Source organism: Sarcophilus harrisii, chromosome 6 (assembly GCF_902635505.1).
Source record: "Sarcophilus harrisii chromosome 6, mSarHar1.11, whole genome shotgun sequence".
Lineage (NCBI taxonomy): Eukaryota > Metazoa > Chordata > Mammalia > Dasyuromorphia > Dasyuridae > Sarcophilus > Sarcophilus harrisii.
The window spans coordinates 187,839,789-187,859,599 of record NC_045431.1 but is presented as its reverse complement, the minus strand read 5'-3'; the positions used below and the strand labels follow the sequence as shown (position 1 = coordinate 187,859,599).

The window sequence follows — 19,811 nt, the reverse complement described above, 5'->3', positions numbered from 1 at the left end:
GTTAATATAAATAGTTCAAAGTAATAAAAAAATATAAGGTGATTTTGGTGATTTCAGAAACAAATAAGAAGTCAATTAAATCTATTAAAAACTATGAATCTAATATCCATGCTACCTATTAGTTTTGTAAATAGTCTTTTGCTTTCAAAGAACTTCTCAGGGGTGCATAATTACACAGTGTCCAAAAAAAGATTCTACAAAAGCTTCTACCTAATCCTAGGGCTAGTTAATATTCGTCTATCTAGTAAGGACTGAAACACAGGAGCTTAGTATCTGTCTAATAATAGCTTCTGCCCTAAAGACAGTTTCTTAAGAAATGAAACCCTGTTTGTGTTTCAGAAGTCTAGTTGTTTATCTACTGGGCCAAGGCTCATCAAGAACTGTCATATGCTAACAGTATTGATCAAGGAAGGAGCTCTTTAAATAAAAGGATAGGGCTTGGGGAGGAAATGGGACGGCTTTGTTCATTATTCTCCCCATTTTCTAGCATGAGAAAGGAAAAAGACTAGGTCGCTTTAGGAAGGAAAAACAAAGGTTGGTTTTTGGGGAAGAATGGAGGGGAGATAAGAGACTGATGGATTTCTTTAACATTCTGAAGTCTACAGAGAGGTAATCCATTCCAACCTAATATACAAAAGGAAGACATTCCTTAAGATATGGAAAAAAGGAAATTTGCATACAGTTAAGTAAAGCCTAAAGAGATAACATATGCAGTCCATGAGCTGCTTGTGGCCTACAACAAGCGTGCATCCCAGACCAGATGAAAATGTAATTGGGAATTAATTTTAAAAATAAAAATATAATAAAATACAGATGATATTTCCCCTCCCCCCCCACTTAACAGCATTTTCCCCCCAATTACATGTAAAATTAGTTTCCAACATTCATTTTAGTAAGATTTTGAGTTCCAAATTTATTTCTCCCTCTCTCCCTTACTTACTTCTTCCCTGCCCAAGACAGCAAACAATCTGATATAGGTTTTACTTTTAAAACTAAGTCAACCCACCCCCAGAGAGTTCTTTATGCATGGCTTAGTGGTCATTGTTTTCTGTCCAAGAGGAAACTAGTGTTCCAATGGATGTGTGATCTAACCAATGTGAAAATCTCTCCAACAATCTGAGTAGAGACCCATCAAGGCAATTTTCATTTATGTCTTCTCATAAAACGGACCAGAAGGGACTACAGGCTGTCTGTTTATTTGTTCTCATTAGTTTTCTTTCTCCTTTTCTCCCCTCCTCTCCCTCCTTTTCCCCTCACTCCCTAATAACTAATAACTATTTTAAAGTAAAAGTGCAAACATATCCAAATAAGGTCAGTTATTTTTTAATTGAGAAAATGTAGCATAGGAAAGGGAAATGGGTCAATCACAAAGCAAGAACAAAGAATAACTGATGAATAGCACAAGGTCTGTACTGGTACAAAGTGCAGTGATAAGAAGACCCAGATAGAAGTCTTCTGCAAAGAATCTATGGGAAATCATAGACAAGAATCACTGGATGAAAAGCATGGTTAAGCTTCTTATTGTTACCAAGACCACTCGGACTCCATCACAAATTAAGTGAACTGAGAAGATGACACAATGGATCATTAAGGGAGTTGGTCCATACAATTTCTAAAATTTCCTCCAAGTTCAAATCACTATGGTTTTAAGTTTGGGATGAATCTGTAATCTTTGAGAAACCAAGTTAAAATACTAAATTTTAAGTTTTTATTTTGTATTCCCTAGCACCACTGGATTGTGTCTCTGGAATACTTAAATATTGTATTTCTCTTTTACTTATAAAAATGGGGACTGCTTGAACTACAAGGTGTCAACTATGACAAAAGTAGGACAATCCCTTTTAAATGAAAAAAAAAAAATAATACCTACCCAGATGCCCCCAATTCAATGAAAATGCAACGTACCTTTTTCTCTAAGCTCTCCTAAAATATCCTGAACATTGGGATTCTGTTCTTCAAGATCAAGGTTAAGTGAACCGGTATCTGGAAAGGATTTTAAAATATCAGCTACCATTAAGACCCAAGGGTCTGAATCCAAGGTTGCAAGCTGGATAATTTCAGTCAATGCTCCTTTCATCTAAGGGGGGGAAAAAAAAAGGAAAAGGGTAGATTGGAAACAATTCTAAATAGAAATGACAAAAACATACTAAACCTCATGTACAATTTGTACAAATGGGTAAAATTTGTTCCTTACTCAAGATTATTTAATTAAATTAAAAGGCGAATCAATTTTCTTAAGCTTGTATTTCCTCAACTATAAAAACATGAATATCAGTTGCAGACACATCTCACAGAGTAGTATAGGGAAAGCATTTTGCAAATAGTAAAACAACATACAAATGAAGGTTTTGACTACATAAAATTGTCCAGTTGACAGTAGCTTTTTCCTGTTGGATTGTTTGCTCTATGGAAGAGAGAGCTTTGAGGTTCCAAGAGATGAATAAAATACATTAGTTCTTACTAGGAACCTCCTACAGAATCTCAAGGTACCTCAGAGATCCACCTTGATCCTAATAACAGTACAATGTATTCAACAATCTTTACTGAAAGATTTCTAGTGATTATTGGGGGGGAGGAGGCTCGGCGAGTTCGGGGCTGGACAAAGTGGGAATCTCTTCTGGAGGAGAGCTCTAATTTTTGGGAAATGTTTCATTACATGAAGCCTAAATTTGAAATACGGTTTTAGAGTTCACAAAAAGGATAGCGATATTCCTGTTTCAGGAAACAGATTTAAAACCAGATAGTTCTACAGAAATCGTAATTAATAGTTCTATTTTTTTATGATGAGAGTGAATTCCAAACAATAACTCAATGCCAAAACTTTAATGGAAACATCAAGCCCCTTCTGTACTCAGCACTAGAAGTAATCCTTCCTACAGAACTGGATCCCCAAGAGCGAGAAAACATTATTACTGCAAAATGCTGAATTCTGCAAACACAAACTACTTCCCTGTTTTATAAATCTCTACCCATGAAATAAGGGAGTCTAAATCATTAAAAGAAAAAAAAAAGTTGTTTTTTTTTTTTTTTTTAAGGGAGGGGGTTGTTAAATACTTCATTTCTGAAAAGTCATTTGCTCTGTATTTTAGCTAAAACCAAACTAGGATCTGAAGATGGGATGAGACATTTGAGAGCATTTAGTCCGACCTACTGATTTTACAGATTAAGAAACTGAATAAAGATGACCTGGCCCAAAGCTAGCAAGTGCCAGAGTGAGGTTTCAGAACCAAGCTGCTTATACAAAGACATAGAAACCCAAGAAAGAAAACAAATTTAAGCTTAAAAACAAAAAACAACAACAAAAAGTTTCTAATGAATCTTTACAGGATTGGTTCTAATATGAGATAAAACATACTAAAGAGATGCCAATATTGTCACTTATGGAAACATAGGTATACATCAAAGTCTGTACACACCAAATACACTAATCTGTGTTTTTTGCACATGGGGAACACAACAAATCTCTGATCTCGATTCCTAAAATATAAAATAATTTAAGTCATGCCTTTTGTTAAATGAACTTTGAAAAACCTATTTATTCATTAGACTGTGAGCTCCTTAGAGGGCTTGGACTTTTTTGCCCTATTACCAGCATTAAACAGCACCTGGCACATAAGCAGGTCCTCAAGAAAAGTTAAGTTTCTCCTTTTTTGTCTTTGTTTTTCAAAAATTCAAAAATTAAACATAAAAGAGAATATGTCTACATATATAGTATACCAAGAGCATTTCATCTGAAACTATGACCGTTTCATATTGCTTATTTTTTTAAAAAAGTGTCTAACAAATTCCACATATTACTTTCCAAAATGCTTCCTTGTATATGCTTTCTTCTATACTTCTTAATGTATTTCGCAAACATATTCGAAATCCCTCTATTCCAGTAAAGGCTCGTTTTTCCCTGCCTCTCTCCTCCACACCCCTCGCCCCCCCTTATACTTAGTTTTACCAGGATAAGTTATTCTTGGTTGTAATCCTATCTCGTTTGCCTTTTGGAATATTATGCCCCAAGGTCTTCCCACATTTTTAGTAGAAGCTTTCAAATCTGATTCTGATTGCTTTTTTTCTGGAGCATGGTTTTCTTTGAGCTCTAGGACTTTTCCTTTAGGGGCATCTTTCAGGAGATAAGTGATAAGACTCTTTCTTCGGTTCTAATAGATATGAGCACTTTTCCCTTATGTTTTCTTGAAATATAACACCCAACAAAGGAATTGGAAATTGAGTAGATGCCCATCAATTGTGGAATGGCTAAGTTGTGGTTTATAAATGTAATAGATTATCATAAGAAATGAAGAGCAGGTTTATTTCAGAAAAGCCTGGAAAGAATTACATGAACTGATGAGTGAAGTATTGTATACACAAGAGTATTGTATACAATAATGGCAAGACTGTGTGATGATCAACTGTAAGAGACTTAGCTCTTCTCAGTAATGTGGTGAACTAAGACAATTTCAAGACTTGGGATGGAAAATGCCATCCACATCCAGAGAGAGAATAATGGAAACTGAATGTTGATCAAAGCATATTCCTCCTCATGATTTTTCCTTTTTGTTCTGATTTTTCTTTTACAACATGAGTAATATGAAAATGTTTGCATACAAATAACCTGTATCAGATTGTTGCTGTCTTGGGGAGGAGGTGGTAAGAGCAGGAGAGAGAAAAAAATGTGGAACTCAAAATCTTGCAAAAATAAAATGCTTTGAAAACTATCTTTTAAAATGTAATTGGAAAAATAAAATATTATGGGGGGGGGGGTAGAGAATAAATGGTACTTAACAAAAGAAAAAAAAAGAAAAAGAAAGTTCCCAAGGCTATTCTTCTTCTAGTTCTTTCAAGATTTTTTATTTTTTTAATCTCTTCTATGTATTTATTGATGCAATCCTAGAAAAAATCCACTGGTTTCCTTTGAGTAATTTTATTTTGATATTACAGAGTTAAATTTGCAGTAATTTTTGAGGCGGACAGGTTTTTTTTTTCCTTTTCCTTTTCTGATTTCTCTAGCTTTAATTACTGAAATGTATCTTTGTGCCAGGGCAAACCCACGGTTCTGCTGTCCTTTTGGAAGAAGTGGGCAGCCCTGCTTTATCTTATTTCTGGTTCCTTTGCTGACCTTCAGCTTCATGGTTAGGCCCCTAGATCTTTTAGGCTGAAAAGTGTTAGACCTTCAAGATCTTCTTTGGTATCACAGGGCACCTACCCAGTCTGTGCACTGTGAGGCTGGATGGTGCCAAGCTATTTGCTGCCCTTCTTTAGGACTTCCAAGAGTTTTTTTTGACAACCCCAAAGGTTACTCAGGAACACCCTTCCCTCTATGCTGTCTTGAGACAGAGCCTTGCAAATCCCTTGTGGTGTTTCTCTGAACGTGATAAAGAGACTATCCAAGGCTATCCTGCAACAAAGGGGTTTGGTTCAGATGTTTTTTGCTTCAGGGAGGTTGGGGGGCATGAAGGGGCCTTGACTGGGTGGGTGGGGTGGAAGGGGGCTTCTGGGTGACTCTTTATAGTTGTGGTGTGGGAGATGGTATTGGGGGCGGAGGGGAATGACAATCTCAGAAATTGGAAAATTCAGGTCTATTCACTGTGAAGAAGCAAAAATAGTATTCTGAGCAACATTTCTCGAAAAAACTCACCTTCCAACTATTCAAAAAACCACAGTGGCTTATCAGTTTTATTTTGGGAATTTCTGCCCTACAGGCACACACACAGTCACAATTTCACTCTCCTTTTAAAAAACAACAGACTAGTCACTGCAGTTTTCCCTGTTCAAATAACCCACACTGATGATTTGCTTCCTTGACTTTTGGACATGATACATTTTATTACTTTTAAAGTCGATGGTGACTTTTAAAATATTTGGGATCTCTGGATATTGATCTTTACTAAGGGTAGTTAAATATAACCAGCATAAAACTACAAGGGCACTAGATAACATTTGCATTATTTTACCTTATAGGACTAGTGCGAGGATAAATGAGATACTAGCATCTCAACTTAATTACTAGATATGACTACTGATCTTTTCTGTATCACCTTTCCACACCAGGATATAAACTTCTTGAGGACAAGAACTTTTTTTTTTAAACCATATCTATATTCCCAGCTCTTAGCACATAGTGTTTAATAAATGCTTAAATGCACAGTTTAAATTCATAAATTAGTTGCTTAATAAATGCTTCTTGATTCTCTACTTCATGATTTATGATTTCAAATGTATAGTTACCTCCCCCCATGAAACAAATGATAACAGCTCTAGAAATCAGAAAACTGTCCAAGTATTGCAGTGACCAATAAAAAGTGCACCAGATAATGAGTCTCTCTGACCAAATCTACATGGGGCCTTTGGATGATAGATATGATCTCCGAGCTTGGGAGAATCTATCTATTCCTCTATGTAATACAATGATGGCTCAGAAAACAATCAGAAAGAAAGATTCTTTTAATCATTTTAGCACAGCTTCCCAATTTTAAAATGTCTAGCTAGATGTTTTAATGGCCATAGTTTAAAACAACAAACATGCCAGTTACATCCAGGCAATCCAATGCTAAGGTATTGAAAAGATATAGACAACTCAATAAAAAGATATTCCCAGGTCCAGAAAGATCTTCAGATTACTTGGCTTCGTCTTGCTTCAACTTTATACACGAATGGTCATCAATCTTTTAACGGTAGGGACAGCATGCCTGCTAGAGGTGAAGGGGAAAGGAATACCTAATTAAAACTTTTTTCTTAGCCCTCATTCCAATTAGGAACTCATCTGAGTTATTAATGGCAAAAAAAAAAAAAAGACATTTCTATTGCACCATAAGGCTTTACAAACTTAAAAACACAAATAACTCACAAGAATATTACCATGCCTTGCCCTGGGAAGAGGGTCAGCCAGTCCCAAATCCATAGCTGCTCCCACAACCCCTTTCAAGGAATGCCTACCCCCCATTTTTCACTAGCTTTTCTACCATATCATCTTCTGACAACTACTCAGAAGTCAAATAAATGACCAATAAGTTTCTGCCTGGAACCTGCAAAATAATGAGAAGGCCCACATCCTCATTAACACCTTCCCCTCCCCCCACTCAGAAGCAGTGGGTAGGGCAGTGGACAGAGGTACCTCATGATCTGACTGACTCAGGCACTTCACTGTATGACCCTGAACTAGTCACTTAACTGCTGCTTGCCTCAGTTTCCTCAACTAAAAATGGAAATAGGATAGCCCCGTTGCCATGAGGATAAACTGAGATATATGTAAAAGGCACTTAGCACAGTGCCCAGTGAGTGAGAGATTATCTGGAAAAGCCTAATGGGGCACATGGTAGGCATCATACAAATGCATATTCCCAGTTCACACAGGCTGTCAAGCCCCGGACAAACTACTGATAATTGTCATTCAGGCTTTTTCACTCATGTCCAACTCTTCGAGACCCCATCTGGGATTTTCTGGGCTGAGATACTGCAGTGGTTGGCCATTTCCTTCTCCAGCTCATCTGACAAATGAAGAAACTAAAGCAAACAGGGTTAAGAGACTGGTGCAGGGTCCATAACTAGCGTCTGGGGCCACATTTGAACTCTGGCTTTCCTGACACTCAACCCAGAGCTCTATCTATCATCTGGGCTGCCCTCTGTACTGTTTCACTCGTGATCTCATCAGCTCCCATGGATTCAATTATCATCTCAGACCTATTTATCCAGCTGTAACCTCTCTGCTAACTCCTGGTCTCAATTTCCAATTGCCTATTAGATATCTTAAACTACAAGTACAGTAACCCAACATGTCCAAAATGAAACTCATTTTTCTTCCCAAACCTTCCCCTCTTCCCACCAGTCCTACCACCGTCCTTCTAGTCACCCAGGCTCATGACTTTGGTGTTGTACTCAATTCCCTGCCCTCTCTCTCATCCCCCAATTCCTATCAATTTCTCCAATACAGCCCCTTTTCACTACCTTTATGCAGGTGCTCATGACATTCATCCTTGCAGTAGCACAACAGACTGCTATTGGGTCTCCTTGCCTCAGCTCTTTTCCCTACTGTGGTCCCATCACCTACTCAGCTGTTCACATTCAGTGAGTTCCAATGGCTCCCCTTTCTCTCTTAAGATCAAATATAAAATCTGTTTGGTTTTTTTAAGGCTCTTCAGAATGTGGTCCCTTCTTACATGCCCAGTTTTCTTATATGCCCTCCCTCCAGGGATAATGATCTTGGTGTTTCTCTATAAGAAATCCTACTTGAGTCTCAGCCACATCCTTTGTGTAACTTTTTGCTGAGAACACGAGGACGTGCCCGAAGTTGTTTGAGGGAATGCCAGGAAACACAGGCAGGTTACCCTCCCCTCTGCATTGATCAATAAGTTTCCTTTATTGCTAACCTGGGTTTGCTTTAGAAACCTGGTCAGTTCCCTGAATAAACACAGAGGAATGAACAAATATTCTTCTTTGTGGGTTCTTTGAGATGGAGCACCCTGCACCCAGAAGGCTGCTTCATCTCAGAGTCACATATCAAATGAGAATACTTAGTGTAGTTTCTTGTTCTCAGCCTATAAAAATCCCTTAGTGAGAATCTCACCCAGGACAGTACAGACACCTTGCCTGGGACCCTCCCACTCAAACCCTGAACCCTAAGTCTCTGAACAGCTGTGACTATTGATTCTCCAGCCAAGAACCTTAGGTGTTGATACTTCCTCAGTGATGCTGTTGTTTGTATGTTTGTCTTTATGGTTATAGTGATCAATGTATTTGGTGATTGTGTATTACTTTTGTTAAGTTTCCTCTTCCCTTGTGTCTTGTTTGAATCAAGACTCTGAGCAGTAATAAACTTGTACTCCCTTGCTCCCCCCCTTAAGTTTGTGCTTGTTGAATGTGATTCCAAACCTAGGTTAACCTTACATCCTCAAAAAACTTATTTCCTAACTGTGCATTTTTACTAGCTGTTCCTTTTGCCTACAATGCTCCTCCCTCCTGTCTAGCTCCTCCAGCTTCCTTCAAGTAAGGAAAAACCCTACTTTTATAAAAAGTTTCCTTTCCCAGTTCCAAGACACTGAGAAGTTAAGTGACTTACCCATACCACTAAGCCAGAGTACATCAGAAGGGACTTGAAGAACCCTGGTTATCTAGTCACCAAACTATGCTCTCAACAAAAACAAAAAACCAGAAGTTATAGGACACACTTAAATATGATGCTGGTGAAGCTATTACTACCACAATTCGGTTGCTTGCTGGGAAGGGAAGCTTTTGACCAAGGAGACATTTTGCAGAAAGGGAAATTTTAGAAGAATGCAGAGTTAGGGTAGAAGAGGAGAACTTTGGACTTATAATATCATAAGGGTTCCAGGTGTAGAGGACGACTGGAAGAGACAGATACTGAGAAGATGATGGGAAGGCTCTGAAGATTCTTTTAAGGAATGATGTAAATGACAAGAAACTAATCAAGAGATTCCAAAGTGCATTGGCTAGGGGTGACGTCAGAAACAAAAAGACCTGGATTCAAATCTTCCTTCTGATCCAAATATTTTTTTTGGACATGGCCTTTATAGAAATTTGTTTTCAATAACTATACATATTTATAATGGATTTTGTTTTTCTTTTGCTCTCAGGAAGGATGGGGAGGTGGGAAAGTGAGAAGGTAGATTTTTTTGTTGATTAAAAATTTATTTTTTGTTTGTGACAGTCCTTTTTCTAGTAGCAAAAAACTGGAAACTGAGTGAATTTGCCCATCAGATGGAGAATGGCTGGATAAATTATGGTATATGAATGTTATGGAATATTATTGTTCTGTAAGAAATGATCAGCAGGATAATTTCAGAAAAGCCTGGGGAGAATTACATGAACTGATGCCGAGTGAAGTGAGCAGAACCAGGAGATCATTGTACACAGCAACAATAAGGTTATACGATGATCAATTCTGATGGACATGGCTCTCTTCAGCAATGAGATGATTCAAGCCAGTTCCAATGATCTTGTGATGAAGAGAGCCATCTATATTCAGAGAGAGGACTGTAGGAATGAGTGTGGTCACAACATAGCATTTTTTTTTGCTTTTTGTTGTTTGCTTGCATTTTATTTTTTCCTCATTTTTTTCCTGTTTGATTTTTCTTGTGCAGCAAGATAACTGTATAAATATGTATGCATATATTGGATTTAACATGTATTTCTACCATGTTTAACAAAAAAAAAAAAAAAAAAAAAAAAAAAAGAAAGAAAAAAAAATTTTTTTTAATTTAAATTAGTCAGAGTTCTTTTACTTTGCATATCCCTGCCTTTTAGAGAATCCTATCCTTCCTTCAAGGCTTAGCCTAAGTTGTCTGGAAACGCCAATGTGGATCCGTGGAGAACTTACTAACTCAGATCTTTAGAAAATAAGCACAAACTTCCAGTACCAAAATGGCAGAGTAAGAAAGGAATCCTCTAAAGTCCTCTCAAATTCCCCTTCAAACTACTAAAAAAATCACTTCATAGATTGATCTAGGAGCAGGGAAGTGAGCAGTCTGTGCAGTGCAACCCAGTTTCGACAGCAAATCAGCAGCAGGGCTCCACCTCTGACGATAGTGTCAAAATTGCTACATGGAAAGCCTCAGAAATAAATGATTTGGTCTCACATTCAAAAAGGCTTTAAAAGGATTTAAAAAAGCAAACTGGAGAAGTGGAAGAAAAAATGGGAAAAGAAATACAAAAATTTACCGAGAAAAATAACTCCCTAAAAAATAGAATTGGTCAAATGGAAAAAGAAATGTGAAAGCTCATTAAAGGAAATAATTCCTTTAAAAATCAGAATTGAATAAGTGGAATCTAACGATTCTATCAGACATTTTAAAAAAATCAAAAAAGAAAAAAAAATTAGAAAATGTGAAATTTCTCATTGGAAAAACAAATGATCTAGAAAATAGATCTAAGATAATATAAGAATTACTTACTGGACTATCTGAAAGCCATGACCAAAACCAAAAAACACCCACACCACCAACAATAACTTGGACATCTTTTAAGAAATTATTAAAGGACACTGCCCTGACATATTAGCACCAGAGGGCAAAACAGAAATTGAAAGAATTCAGTGATAACTGACTGAAAGAGATCCCTAAAAAAACAAACAAACAAACAAACAAACAAAAAAAAAAAACACCCAGGAACATCACAGACATATCTAGGGCTCACAGATCAAGAAGAAAGTATTGCAAGCTGCCAAAAAGAAATATTTAAATATCATAAAGCTACAGTCAGGATTACATAGGATTTGACTGCTTCGAGTCTGATTCTTTTTGTACAGCAAAATAACGGTTTGGTCATGTATACTTATTGTGTATCTAATTTATATTTTAATATATTTAACATCTATTGGTCATCCTGCCATCTAGGGGAGGGGGTGGGGGGGGTTAAGAAGTAAAAAATTGGAACAAGAGGTTTGGCAATTGTTAATGCTGTAAAGTTACCCATGCATATATCCTGTAAATAAAAGGCTATTAAATTTGAAAAAAAAAAAAAAAAAAGGATTTGACTGCTTCCATATTAGAGAACCAAAGGACTTGGAATATGATACACCAAAAGGCAAAACAATTAGGATTAAAACCTAGAATCACCTACACCCTGCAAAATTGAATATAATCTTTCAGGGGGAAAGGGAGATGATGAACAGGTAATAAAATAAGACTTTCAAGCATTTGTAATTAAAAGACCAGAGTTGAATAAAAAAATCTAACCTCCAAATACAAGACTTAAAGGAAACAAAAAGATTAAAAAAAAAAAAAAAGAAGAAAATATAAGAAATTTAATAAGGTTAAGCTGTTTACATTTCTACATGGCAATTCAATATCTGTAATTCTTAACAACTTTATTACTATAAGAATAATTATATAAGGTAGATATAAGGTGACATCAACTTTTGAGGGATACTTCAAAACAACAAAATAAAATAGTGAGAAAGAAAATTGCACTGGAAAAAGGAAGGGGAGATCGAAAGGGATAAATTATTCCAAATAAAAGAGAAAAGCTAAATGGAGGGGAAGATGTAAGGCAAGGATAGATAAAGCTTAAATCTTTCTCTCATCAAAATTGACTCAAAGAGTATTGGAATAACAAACACTCAGATATAGAAATGTATCTTATCCTATAAACAAGTAAAAAGGAATAAGGATAACAAAAAAGGAACTGATAAACTGATAAAAGGGAGGGCATACTGAAGAAATTGGTGATCAGAAATAAAACACTTGTGAGGAGTATAAAGGTAGGATACGAGAGAGAAGAAGATAAATAAGTGAAAAATAACAGGGGGGGAATACTCTACAAATGTGAATGAGATGAAATAACCCATAAAATGGAAGCAGACACAGAATGGATTAAAAAAAAAAAAAAAAAAAACCCAGAATATACAAAACGTTGTTTACAAAACATACATTTGAAGCACAAACATAACACACACAGGGTAAAGGTAGAGGGCTGAAGCAGAATCTATTGTGCTTCAGTAGAAGCAAAGAACAGAAGTAGCAATCATGATCTCAGACAGAGCAAAAGCATTTAAAAATAGATCTAATTAGAAGAGATAAAGAAACTATCTTGCTGAATTATATCATAGACAATGAAGCCATAACACTGAACATACATGCATCAAATGGAATAACATCTAAATTTTTGAACATGTTAAACAAATGACAGGAGGAAATAGATATTAAAATTAGAGGACCTCAGTTTTCCCCTCTCAGAAATAAGTTAAAGAGGTAAATAAAATTCTGAAAAATTTAGATATGGTCTCTGGAACTCTGGAGAAAACAGAATGGGAATAAAAAAGAATATGGCAATAAAAGGAAAAGAAATTAAAAGAATTGGAATAGGCAATGAGGAAACAACTATCATTCTTCACAAATATGATGGTATGCTAGGAAAATCCTAGAAAATCAACTAAAAAAATTCCTTGAAATTATTAATAATTTTAGCCAAGTTGCAAGACACAAAATAAACGCACACAAATCATTAGGATTTCTATATTGTCAACAAGATCCAGCAGCAAAAGATAGAAAGGGAAATTTCACTTAAAATAATGTAAAAAAATATAAAATATTTGGGAGACTACGCCAAGACAAATCAAAGCAACTACATGAACAAAAGTATAAGATACATTTCACATAAATAAAATCAGATGTAAACATATGGAAAAATATTAATTGCTCATGGGTAGACCAAGCTAATATTATAAAAATGACAATCCCAACCTAAATTAATCTATTTTTTCAGTGCCTTTAGCAATCAAATTACCAAAAAGATATTATAGAGCTAGAAAAAACAAAATTCATTTGGAAAAACAAAAGCTCCAGAATATCAAGAGAATCAATGAAAAAATAATGCAAAAGAAGATAGTCTAGCCCTACTAGCTCTCAAATTATAAAATAGTAATTATCAAAACAATCTGATACTGGTTAAGAAATAGAGTAGTGGATCAATGGACAGATCAGGTACAAAATACTAATGTAAATGACCACGGAAATATAATATATGATTAAACCCAAAGATCTAGGGTTTTGGAACAAAAATTCATTATTTGATAAAAACTGCTGGAAAAACTGGAAAACACTATGGCAAAAATTAAGTATAGACCATTATCTTCCATTGTAAATCAGGTCAAAATGAGTACATGATTTATACATAAAGAGTTATACCATAATCAAATAAAGAGAATATGGAATAGTCTTTCAGATTGGTAGATAAGAGAAGAATTAAGGATCAAAGATGATATATAGAGCATTAGAAATTTTTAAATTAGATCATTTCGATTATGATTAAAGTTTTGCAAAAACCAACGCAAACAAAATTATAAGGAAGGCAGAAAACCAGGGGAAAAAATTTGCAACAAGTTATGATCAAGATCTCATTTCTCAAATATATAAAGAAGAGTAGCTATATGGCACAGTGGATAGAGCACTGGCCCTGTACTCAGGAGGATTCTAATTCAAATCTGGCCTCAAGACACTTAACACTTACTAGTCCAAATGATCTGGGGGAAGTTATTTAACCCCAAATGCATCATGAAAAAAGAATAATAAAGTCAAATACACAGAGAACTGAATCAAACTGATAAAAAATACAAGTCATTCCCCAATTGATAAATGGTCAAAAGGATATGAACAGGCAATTTTCAAAAAAATCAAGGCTATTTATAAAAAAATGTTGGACTTTGAGAGGATGTGGGAAAATTGATACACTAATGCAATGCTGGTGGAGTTGTGATCTAACCATTCTGGAGAACAATTTGGAACTACGACCAAATGCCATAAAACTGTGCCCACCTTTGGATCCAGCAAAACCATAGCTAAGTCTGTATCCCAAAGACAACCAAAAAAGGTGAAAGGACCTATTTAAATAAAAACATTTATAGCAATTCCTTTTATGGTGGCTAAGAATTGGAAATCTAAAAAAAACTCTCAATTGGGAAAGGGCTAAATAATCTGTGACACAATTATAATGGAATATTATTGTGCCATATGAAATGGCAAGCAGGATGATCTCAAAAAAACCTGATGAAATGATCTATAGTGAAGTGAATACAATCAGGAGAATGTCATACATAGTAACAGCAATACTGTTTAATAAAGAACTGTGAATGACTTAGCCATTCTGAATAGTACAATGATTTAAAACAATCCCAAAGGATTAATGATGGAGCTTTCTATCCACCTCCAGAGAAAAGAACTGATATTGTTTGAATGCAGATCGAAGCATGCTACTTTTTCATTTCCATTTTTTCTTTTATTCGAGTTTTCTTGTATAAAATGGCTAATGTGGAAATGTTATATATAATTGTACATGTATAACCTATATCTATCTGATTGCTTACCATCTCACAGAGGAGGGAGGGAAGAGAAGAATCAAGGAATAGAACTTAGAACTAACTTTAACTAAAAATTGGGGTGGGGGGGAGAAGATGAGTAGAGAAGTTAGTTGTCTGAGAAAGAAGAGCATGCTAATAAGTAGAACACCAATTAGAAAGAAAACAAAATTTTAAAGGAAAAAGATAAGAAGTGGATTTTAAGGGAAGGAGTACGCTTATGCAAATACACAGAAACTACAGGTGGGGAATGGAGAATAAAAAAATTCTTCTGGAAAATAAGGCCAATAAAGGATAAGCCTGGACAGATAGATTATAGGCAAATTATAGAGGACTCTAGATGTCAGGATAAAATAATTTTTATTTTATACTACAAGCAGTAACACAAAAATACAAATTTCCTCCTCATCAGGACTATTTTCCTTTGTGGTGAAAACAGAGGAATTTAATGCATTTTTGTGATTACATGAATCCTGCCTTATTAAGGTTGGGCTATCTGGTCTCAGTTCCAAAATGGAGAGTTTGGATTAAATAATAATGACTGGTGCATAATAAGTGCCTATTAAATGCACTTTAGGCCTTCAGAGTTGATCAGGTTATCTTGCTGAGTTTACCAGAAATGGAACCTTTAGAACATGGAGTGCACCTTCCAATAACATATGTGGACTTATTTATTAACATCTATTTGAAATTGGAACATTTCTCAGAAAAATATACTTCCTGACCTCTTCATGTATCACTGAGCATGAGTATTAAAATCTGAATATATCAAAAATTATTTGATTGACGCAGGCTATTTTGGAACTTATTCCCACCCCAATTCAATACTCTGAAAAAATTTCAATCAGTACTCCCCAAACAAAGGCTTACTTGTTTCCCTTCTTATGACTTTAAATTGATTTCTCCCTAGATTAACAGACCTTCAAGATCTATTTTAGCTGAAAAACTGATACTTAAAAGTACTAAAGAGGGAAAAAAAGGAAGTCTTTTGGGATCAATGTTACAAAATCTATAGCATTAATTTACTGGGTAACACATTTTCTTGAAAAAGGTTCTTAATCTGGCATTCATGAACTTTAAAAAAACAACTTCTTGATAGCAGTATTTCAGTAACTGATTCCCTTTGTAATTTTATGCATTTTATTTTAGGTATTTAAAAACAGTTGTGAAAAGGGGATGCTAGGTGTCATCAGACAGCAGAGAGGTGACAAGATTTAATTCAACAAACATTAAGTGCCTACTACATGCAAGATACTAAGAAAATGGCAACAGCTGCTTCAGGTGAGTGACCAACCAACACTTCCCACATTTTCTTCTCTGTCATCTTAGATTTCACAGATGATCTACACACTATCAAGCATTGTACCACTGCTAATTCACAGTCTCCCCACACTATTGTCATCTTTTGAAATTTTGGGGAAAAAATTTTTAAGAGAGGAAAATAAACAAGAATCACTGAATCCTTAAAGCATAGGGATCTTCCTCTACCTAGCATGTAAATCATACAAAGAGGTTAAGTGATTTGTCCAGGATTACAGCTATGAAGTGTCCAAGGTGAGCTATGAACCTAAAGCTTCCTAATAACTTCCAAGTCCACCCCTCCGCTGCCACATCTTCATTGTATAAATATCAAATCAAAACCACAAAGTCCTTCCTCTACTACTGAGTGTGTAGGAACAAGACAGTCCAGTTGATAGAAGCCAATTCTCTTTTTAAGCATTTCTAAGATCTCCCAGGGAGATCCCTCCCAGGGAGATCCCTCCCAGGGAACCTTATATGTGGCCGGAGACCATGAAGAATTTTCCTGTAGCTCAATCAGATGTAGCAGCTGTCCCTGGGCATGCCGAGTTCACAAGTATTCCAAGTTCCTCTTCTATTTCTTATTAAACACTATAGTCCAACAGTAAGAAAATTCAGTGCGTGTAGGAGTATTTAATAAAGGACTGCTGAACTGAATGATCATAAATCTAATTTCTCTGGTTAACAGGTGAAAACCTGGCATTTTAAATATTAAAAAGATCTTCTACATTAAGACAGCCAACAAAAGGTTTTTCACTTTAACGTGCAACACTCCTGGACTCCGGTCTGATCCCAGTTTTTCTACCACAGAAGAATCAGTAGTCCCAACTTCCCGTCTGTTTAAGTCATTAAAACTGCTAACTTTTGGACAACTGATGGGTGGGAACAATGCAGTTATGCTTCAATCCATAAAAGAACTAGACAAACAATTCTTAAGGTGACACACAGGAAAATCTTGAATAGAAACCAACCAATGGTAACTAAGTTTTAAAGTCATCCAGGTTCTCAGCAGCTTGCAACTAACTAGTCCAAAACTGTTGCCGGACGCATGCTGAAAGGGAGGCGACTGGGCGAGGGGAGGGAGAAGCCGACAGGAGGAGATAACTGGAGGTTTGGAAACAGAGAAAAGTGAACCAGTAGCTTCAGGTCCAGGAATCCGAGAGGCGGGCAGAGTGAACAGAAGAGGGTTCGGGAAAGAGCTCGAAGGCTACAGAGAACAGGCCACAAAGGAGGGCACCCAAGTCTTAGGGAAAGAGTCACACGGAGGACTCAAAGGGCTGTTAGCAGCTCCACTTAGAGGGCGACGGCTATCTAGTGGAAAAGGGCTAAGATGGGATAGGCACCTGCGGCATATTCAAAGGGGTGTGCTTTGTAAGGGCCGTAGCAGAAATGGGATAAGGAGAAGCTGGAGACATAGGACCACCTACAATGGGGGCTGACGGAGAGGGGAGGAGGAGAAGCGGAGTGATCGCCGTTAGAAAAAAGCCCGACAAAGAGGCCGGGGTATTCTTGGCATTTTCAGTCAAGGATAAAGTCAACTGCCAATGCAGTTCCCAACTGCCCACGCGCCCACGGCGAGATTAGCTTCTTTTAATTTGTTCCAACTTTGTCTCGTCCTCAGAGCACGGACACTCTTCCGCCCGCTCCTCCCGCCCCCGCAAGGACGGGGACAATTCTCGTTACGGGCGGGGGGACAGGAGCCGGAACGCAGCCGTCCTTTGGGGTTTGAAGGAGGGAGGGCTGCGTCTCCGGCCGGGCGCCCGGCGCGTCGGGGGACTCAGTCCACACCGGGTGACTCACTCGCCGGCCCAGCAAGGAGAGAGGGAGCGAGTCCCTGCCAACGCTGCGCTGAAGCGCTGGGGACACAAAGGCACAAGCAGTCCCGCCCCCCCCCCCCAGCTCGCTAAGCACGGATTCAAACGGCCCGAGTTCGAGTTCTCCCTCGGCCACGGGCACCAGCTTCGTGACCTTGGGCGCCTCGCTTCTTTCGCTTTGGGCCTCGGTTTCCCCATCTGTAAATGATGGAGGCTGGGCAAACTCCGGACCCCGAGCGCAGGGGAGAGGGGCGCTGCCAGGGGAGGGGGAGCCCGGCCAAGGCGGGGGGGGGGAAGAGGAAAGGTGGGAGGGAAAAGGGGGACCTCCCGCTGTGCGCGGGAGATGAAAGGGGGGGGCGGCGGCCGGAGGAAACCCGGTCTGCCCCGCCCGTCAGGCCCCGGACCCTCGCTCTCGGCCCCCCGCCCCCGACCGCTGCCGCTGCCCTGACCTCATCCACGGCGCGCCGAGGGAGATGCAGGGTCCCGAGCAGTAGCTTCAGTTTCACGGCAGACGAGAGGTTGTGGAAGCAGAGGCGGATGTTGTCGATGACCGTGGCCGTGAGCAGCGACGCGATGCTCGGCGGCGCCCACAGTTCGTCCGTCGCCCCCAACTTGTTGTGCAGCCACAGGCCGGTGTCGCTCTCCCGCATGGACGCCATCTTGGGGGAGAAAAGAGGGGGGAAGCGCTCAGCCGGCATCTTATGGAGACACCTACACGCCCGGAGCGAGGACCCCGCAACATGGCGGCGCCCGCCCGAAGGCAGGCAAGTTGAGCGAGGGCGAGACCGGCGTGACGGCACGGTTGACGACCGCACCTGAATCCTATTGGGTCAGAGCTTTGAGGGCCGCAGCTGCCGATGGGAGGGATGGCTAGGGGCGAGGCACCGTTCCGTAACAGGACATGGCGCCTCCCTTATAGCCTTTGGGCGGAGCTTTGTCCGTAACGAAAGATGGCGATTCCCGTGTTCCCATTGGGCGTCTTCGGGAAGACGCCCATTTGCCTGCGCTGTCCGTAGGGAAATTTGTCCCGAGGGAATTGGTGCGGGGCCGGGGGAGGGGGCTGGGCGGCCTTGAAGCCTCGGAGAGTAGCGGCCGAGGGAGGCCCCGCGAGAGCGCAGAACGGGCCGTTGTTTGATTTCCTGCCGTTGGTCTCATAACGGTTCTAGAGGCCGTGCAGCCCCTGGGGGTTAACGGATCTCCGCGGGGGGAGCGGCCCCCGGCGCACCCGCGCGGACTTGTGCGGTTTCGCGGGCAGACAGGCACGTGCCCGTGCGCGGGAGAGCCAGCTTCCGCATTTCCCTCGCATTGGGACTTCCCAGTGAGGAGCCCTCCTCCAGCGGTGTAGATCCCACTGCCGCGACCCCCCCAGTCTGGGTCCCTAAGGGCGACTAGAAAGGAAGCTGGAGGGTGGCACGATTTGGACCCTGGTCCTGCTGACGTTAGGTCTCTGCTATTCCCTGTCGCCGTCTATCCAAACACGAATGTGGGAGCACACAGTAACACAATAAAACACAGTGTTCATAAAGCTCGTAAAGGTTTGCAACTGCTTTACAAGTACCTCACTTGATGCTCGTGATAACCCCAGGAGGGTAAGTGCTAGGATTATTCCCATTTTTGTACATAGGGAAACTGAGGCCGATGCTGGGGGATTTGCCCAAGAACACATGGAAGTGGCTGAGCTGGGATGCAAACTGGGATCTTTCTCTAGGACCAGTACGCTCTCCGCTTGGCCACAGAGCTGCTTATGTTTTATATGTATATGTTCTGAAATATAGTGCAATATGCACATAAGAATAAGAAATGTACACACACGCGGTGGGTAACGTGGGAAATATGGCGTAAACAGTGAAATAAACATATAAACATTAGAGGTACACACTCACATGGCATACAAAAATATACAC

At 39.0% G+C, this 19,811-nt stretch overlaps 1 protein-coding gene across 2 annotated transcripts in view; it reads right to left on the bottom strand.

Moving 5' to 3' along the window:
* The window catches only part of NELFA (negative elongation factor complex member A), a 37,988-nt gene extending 19,175 nt beyond the window's left edge, over positions 1-18,813 (bottom strand). Inside the window, exons 1-3 of one of the 2 annotated variants that reach the window (XM_031941328.1) lie at positions 18,723-18,813; positions 18,357-18,566; positions 1,906-2,077 (exon numbers count right to left, since the gene is read on the bottom strand). In XM_031941328.1, the coding sequence (XP_031797188.1) occupies positions 1,906-2,077; positions 18,357-18,566 (382 nt within the window). In that variant the 5' untranslated portion in view covers positions 18,723-18,813. Of the gene's footprint in view, positions 1-1,905; positions 2,078-18,356; positions 18,644-18,722 lie in introns of those variants that run through there. The other variant, XM_003773439.4, reaches the window with a different exon arrangement.
* Positions 18,814-19,811: the final 998 nt, after the last annotated feature.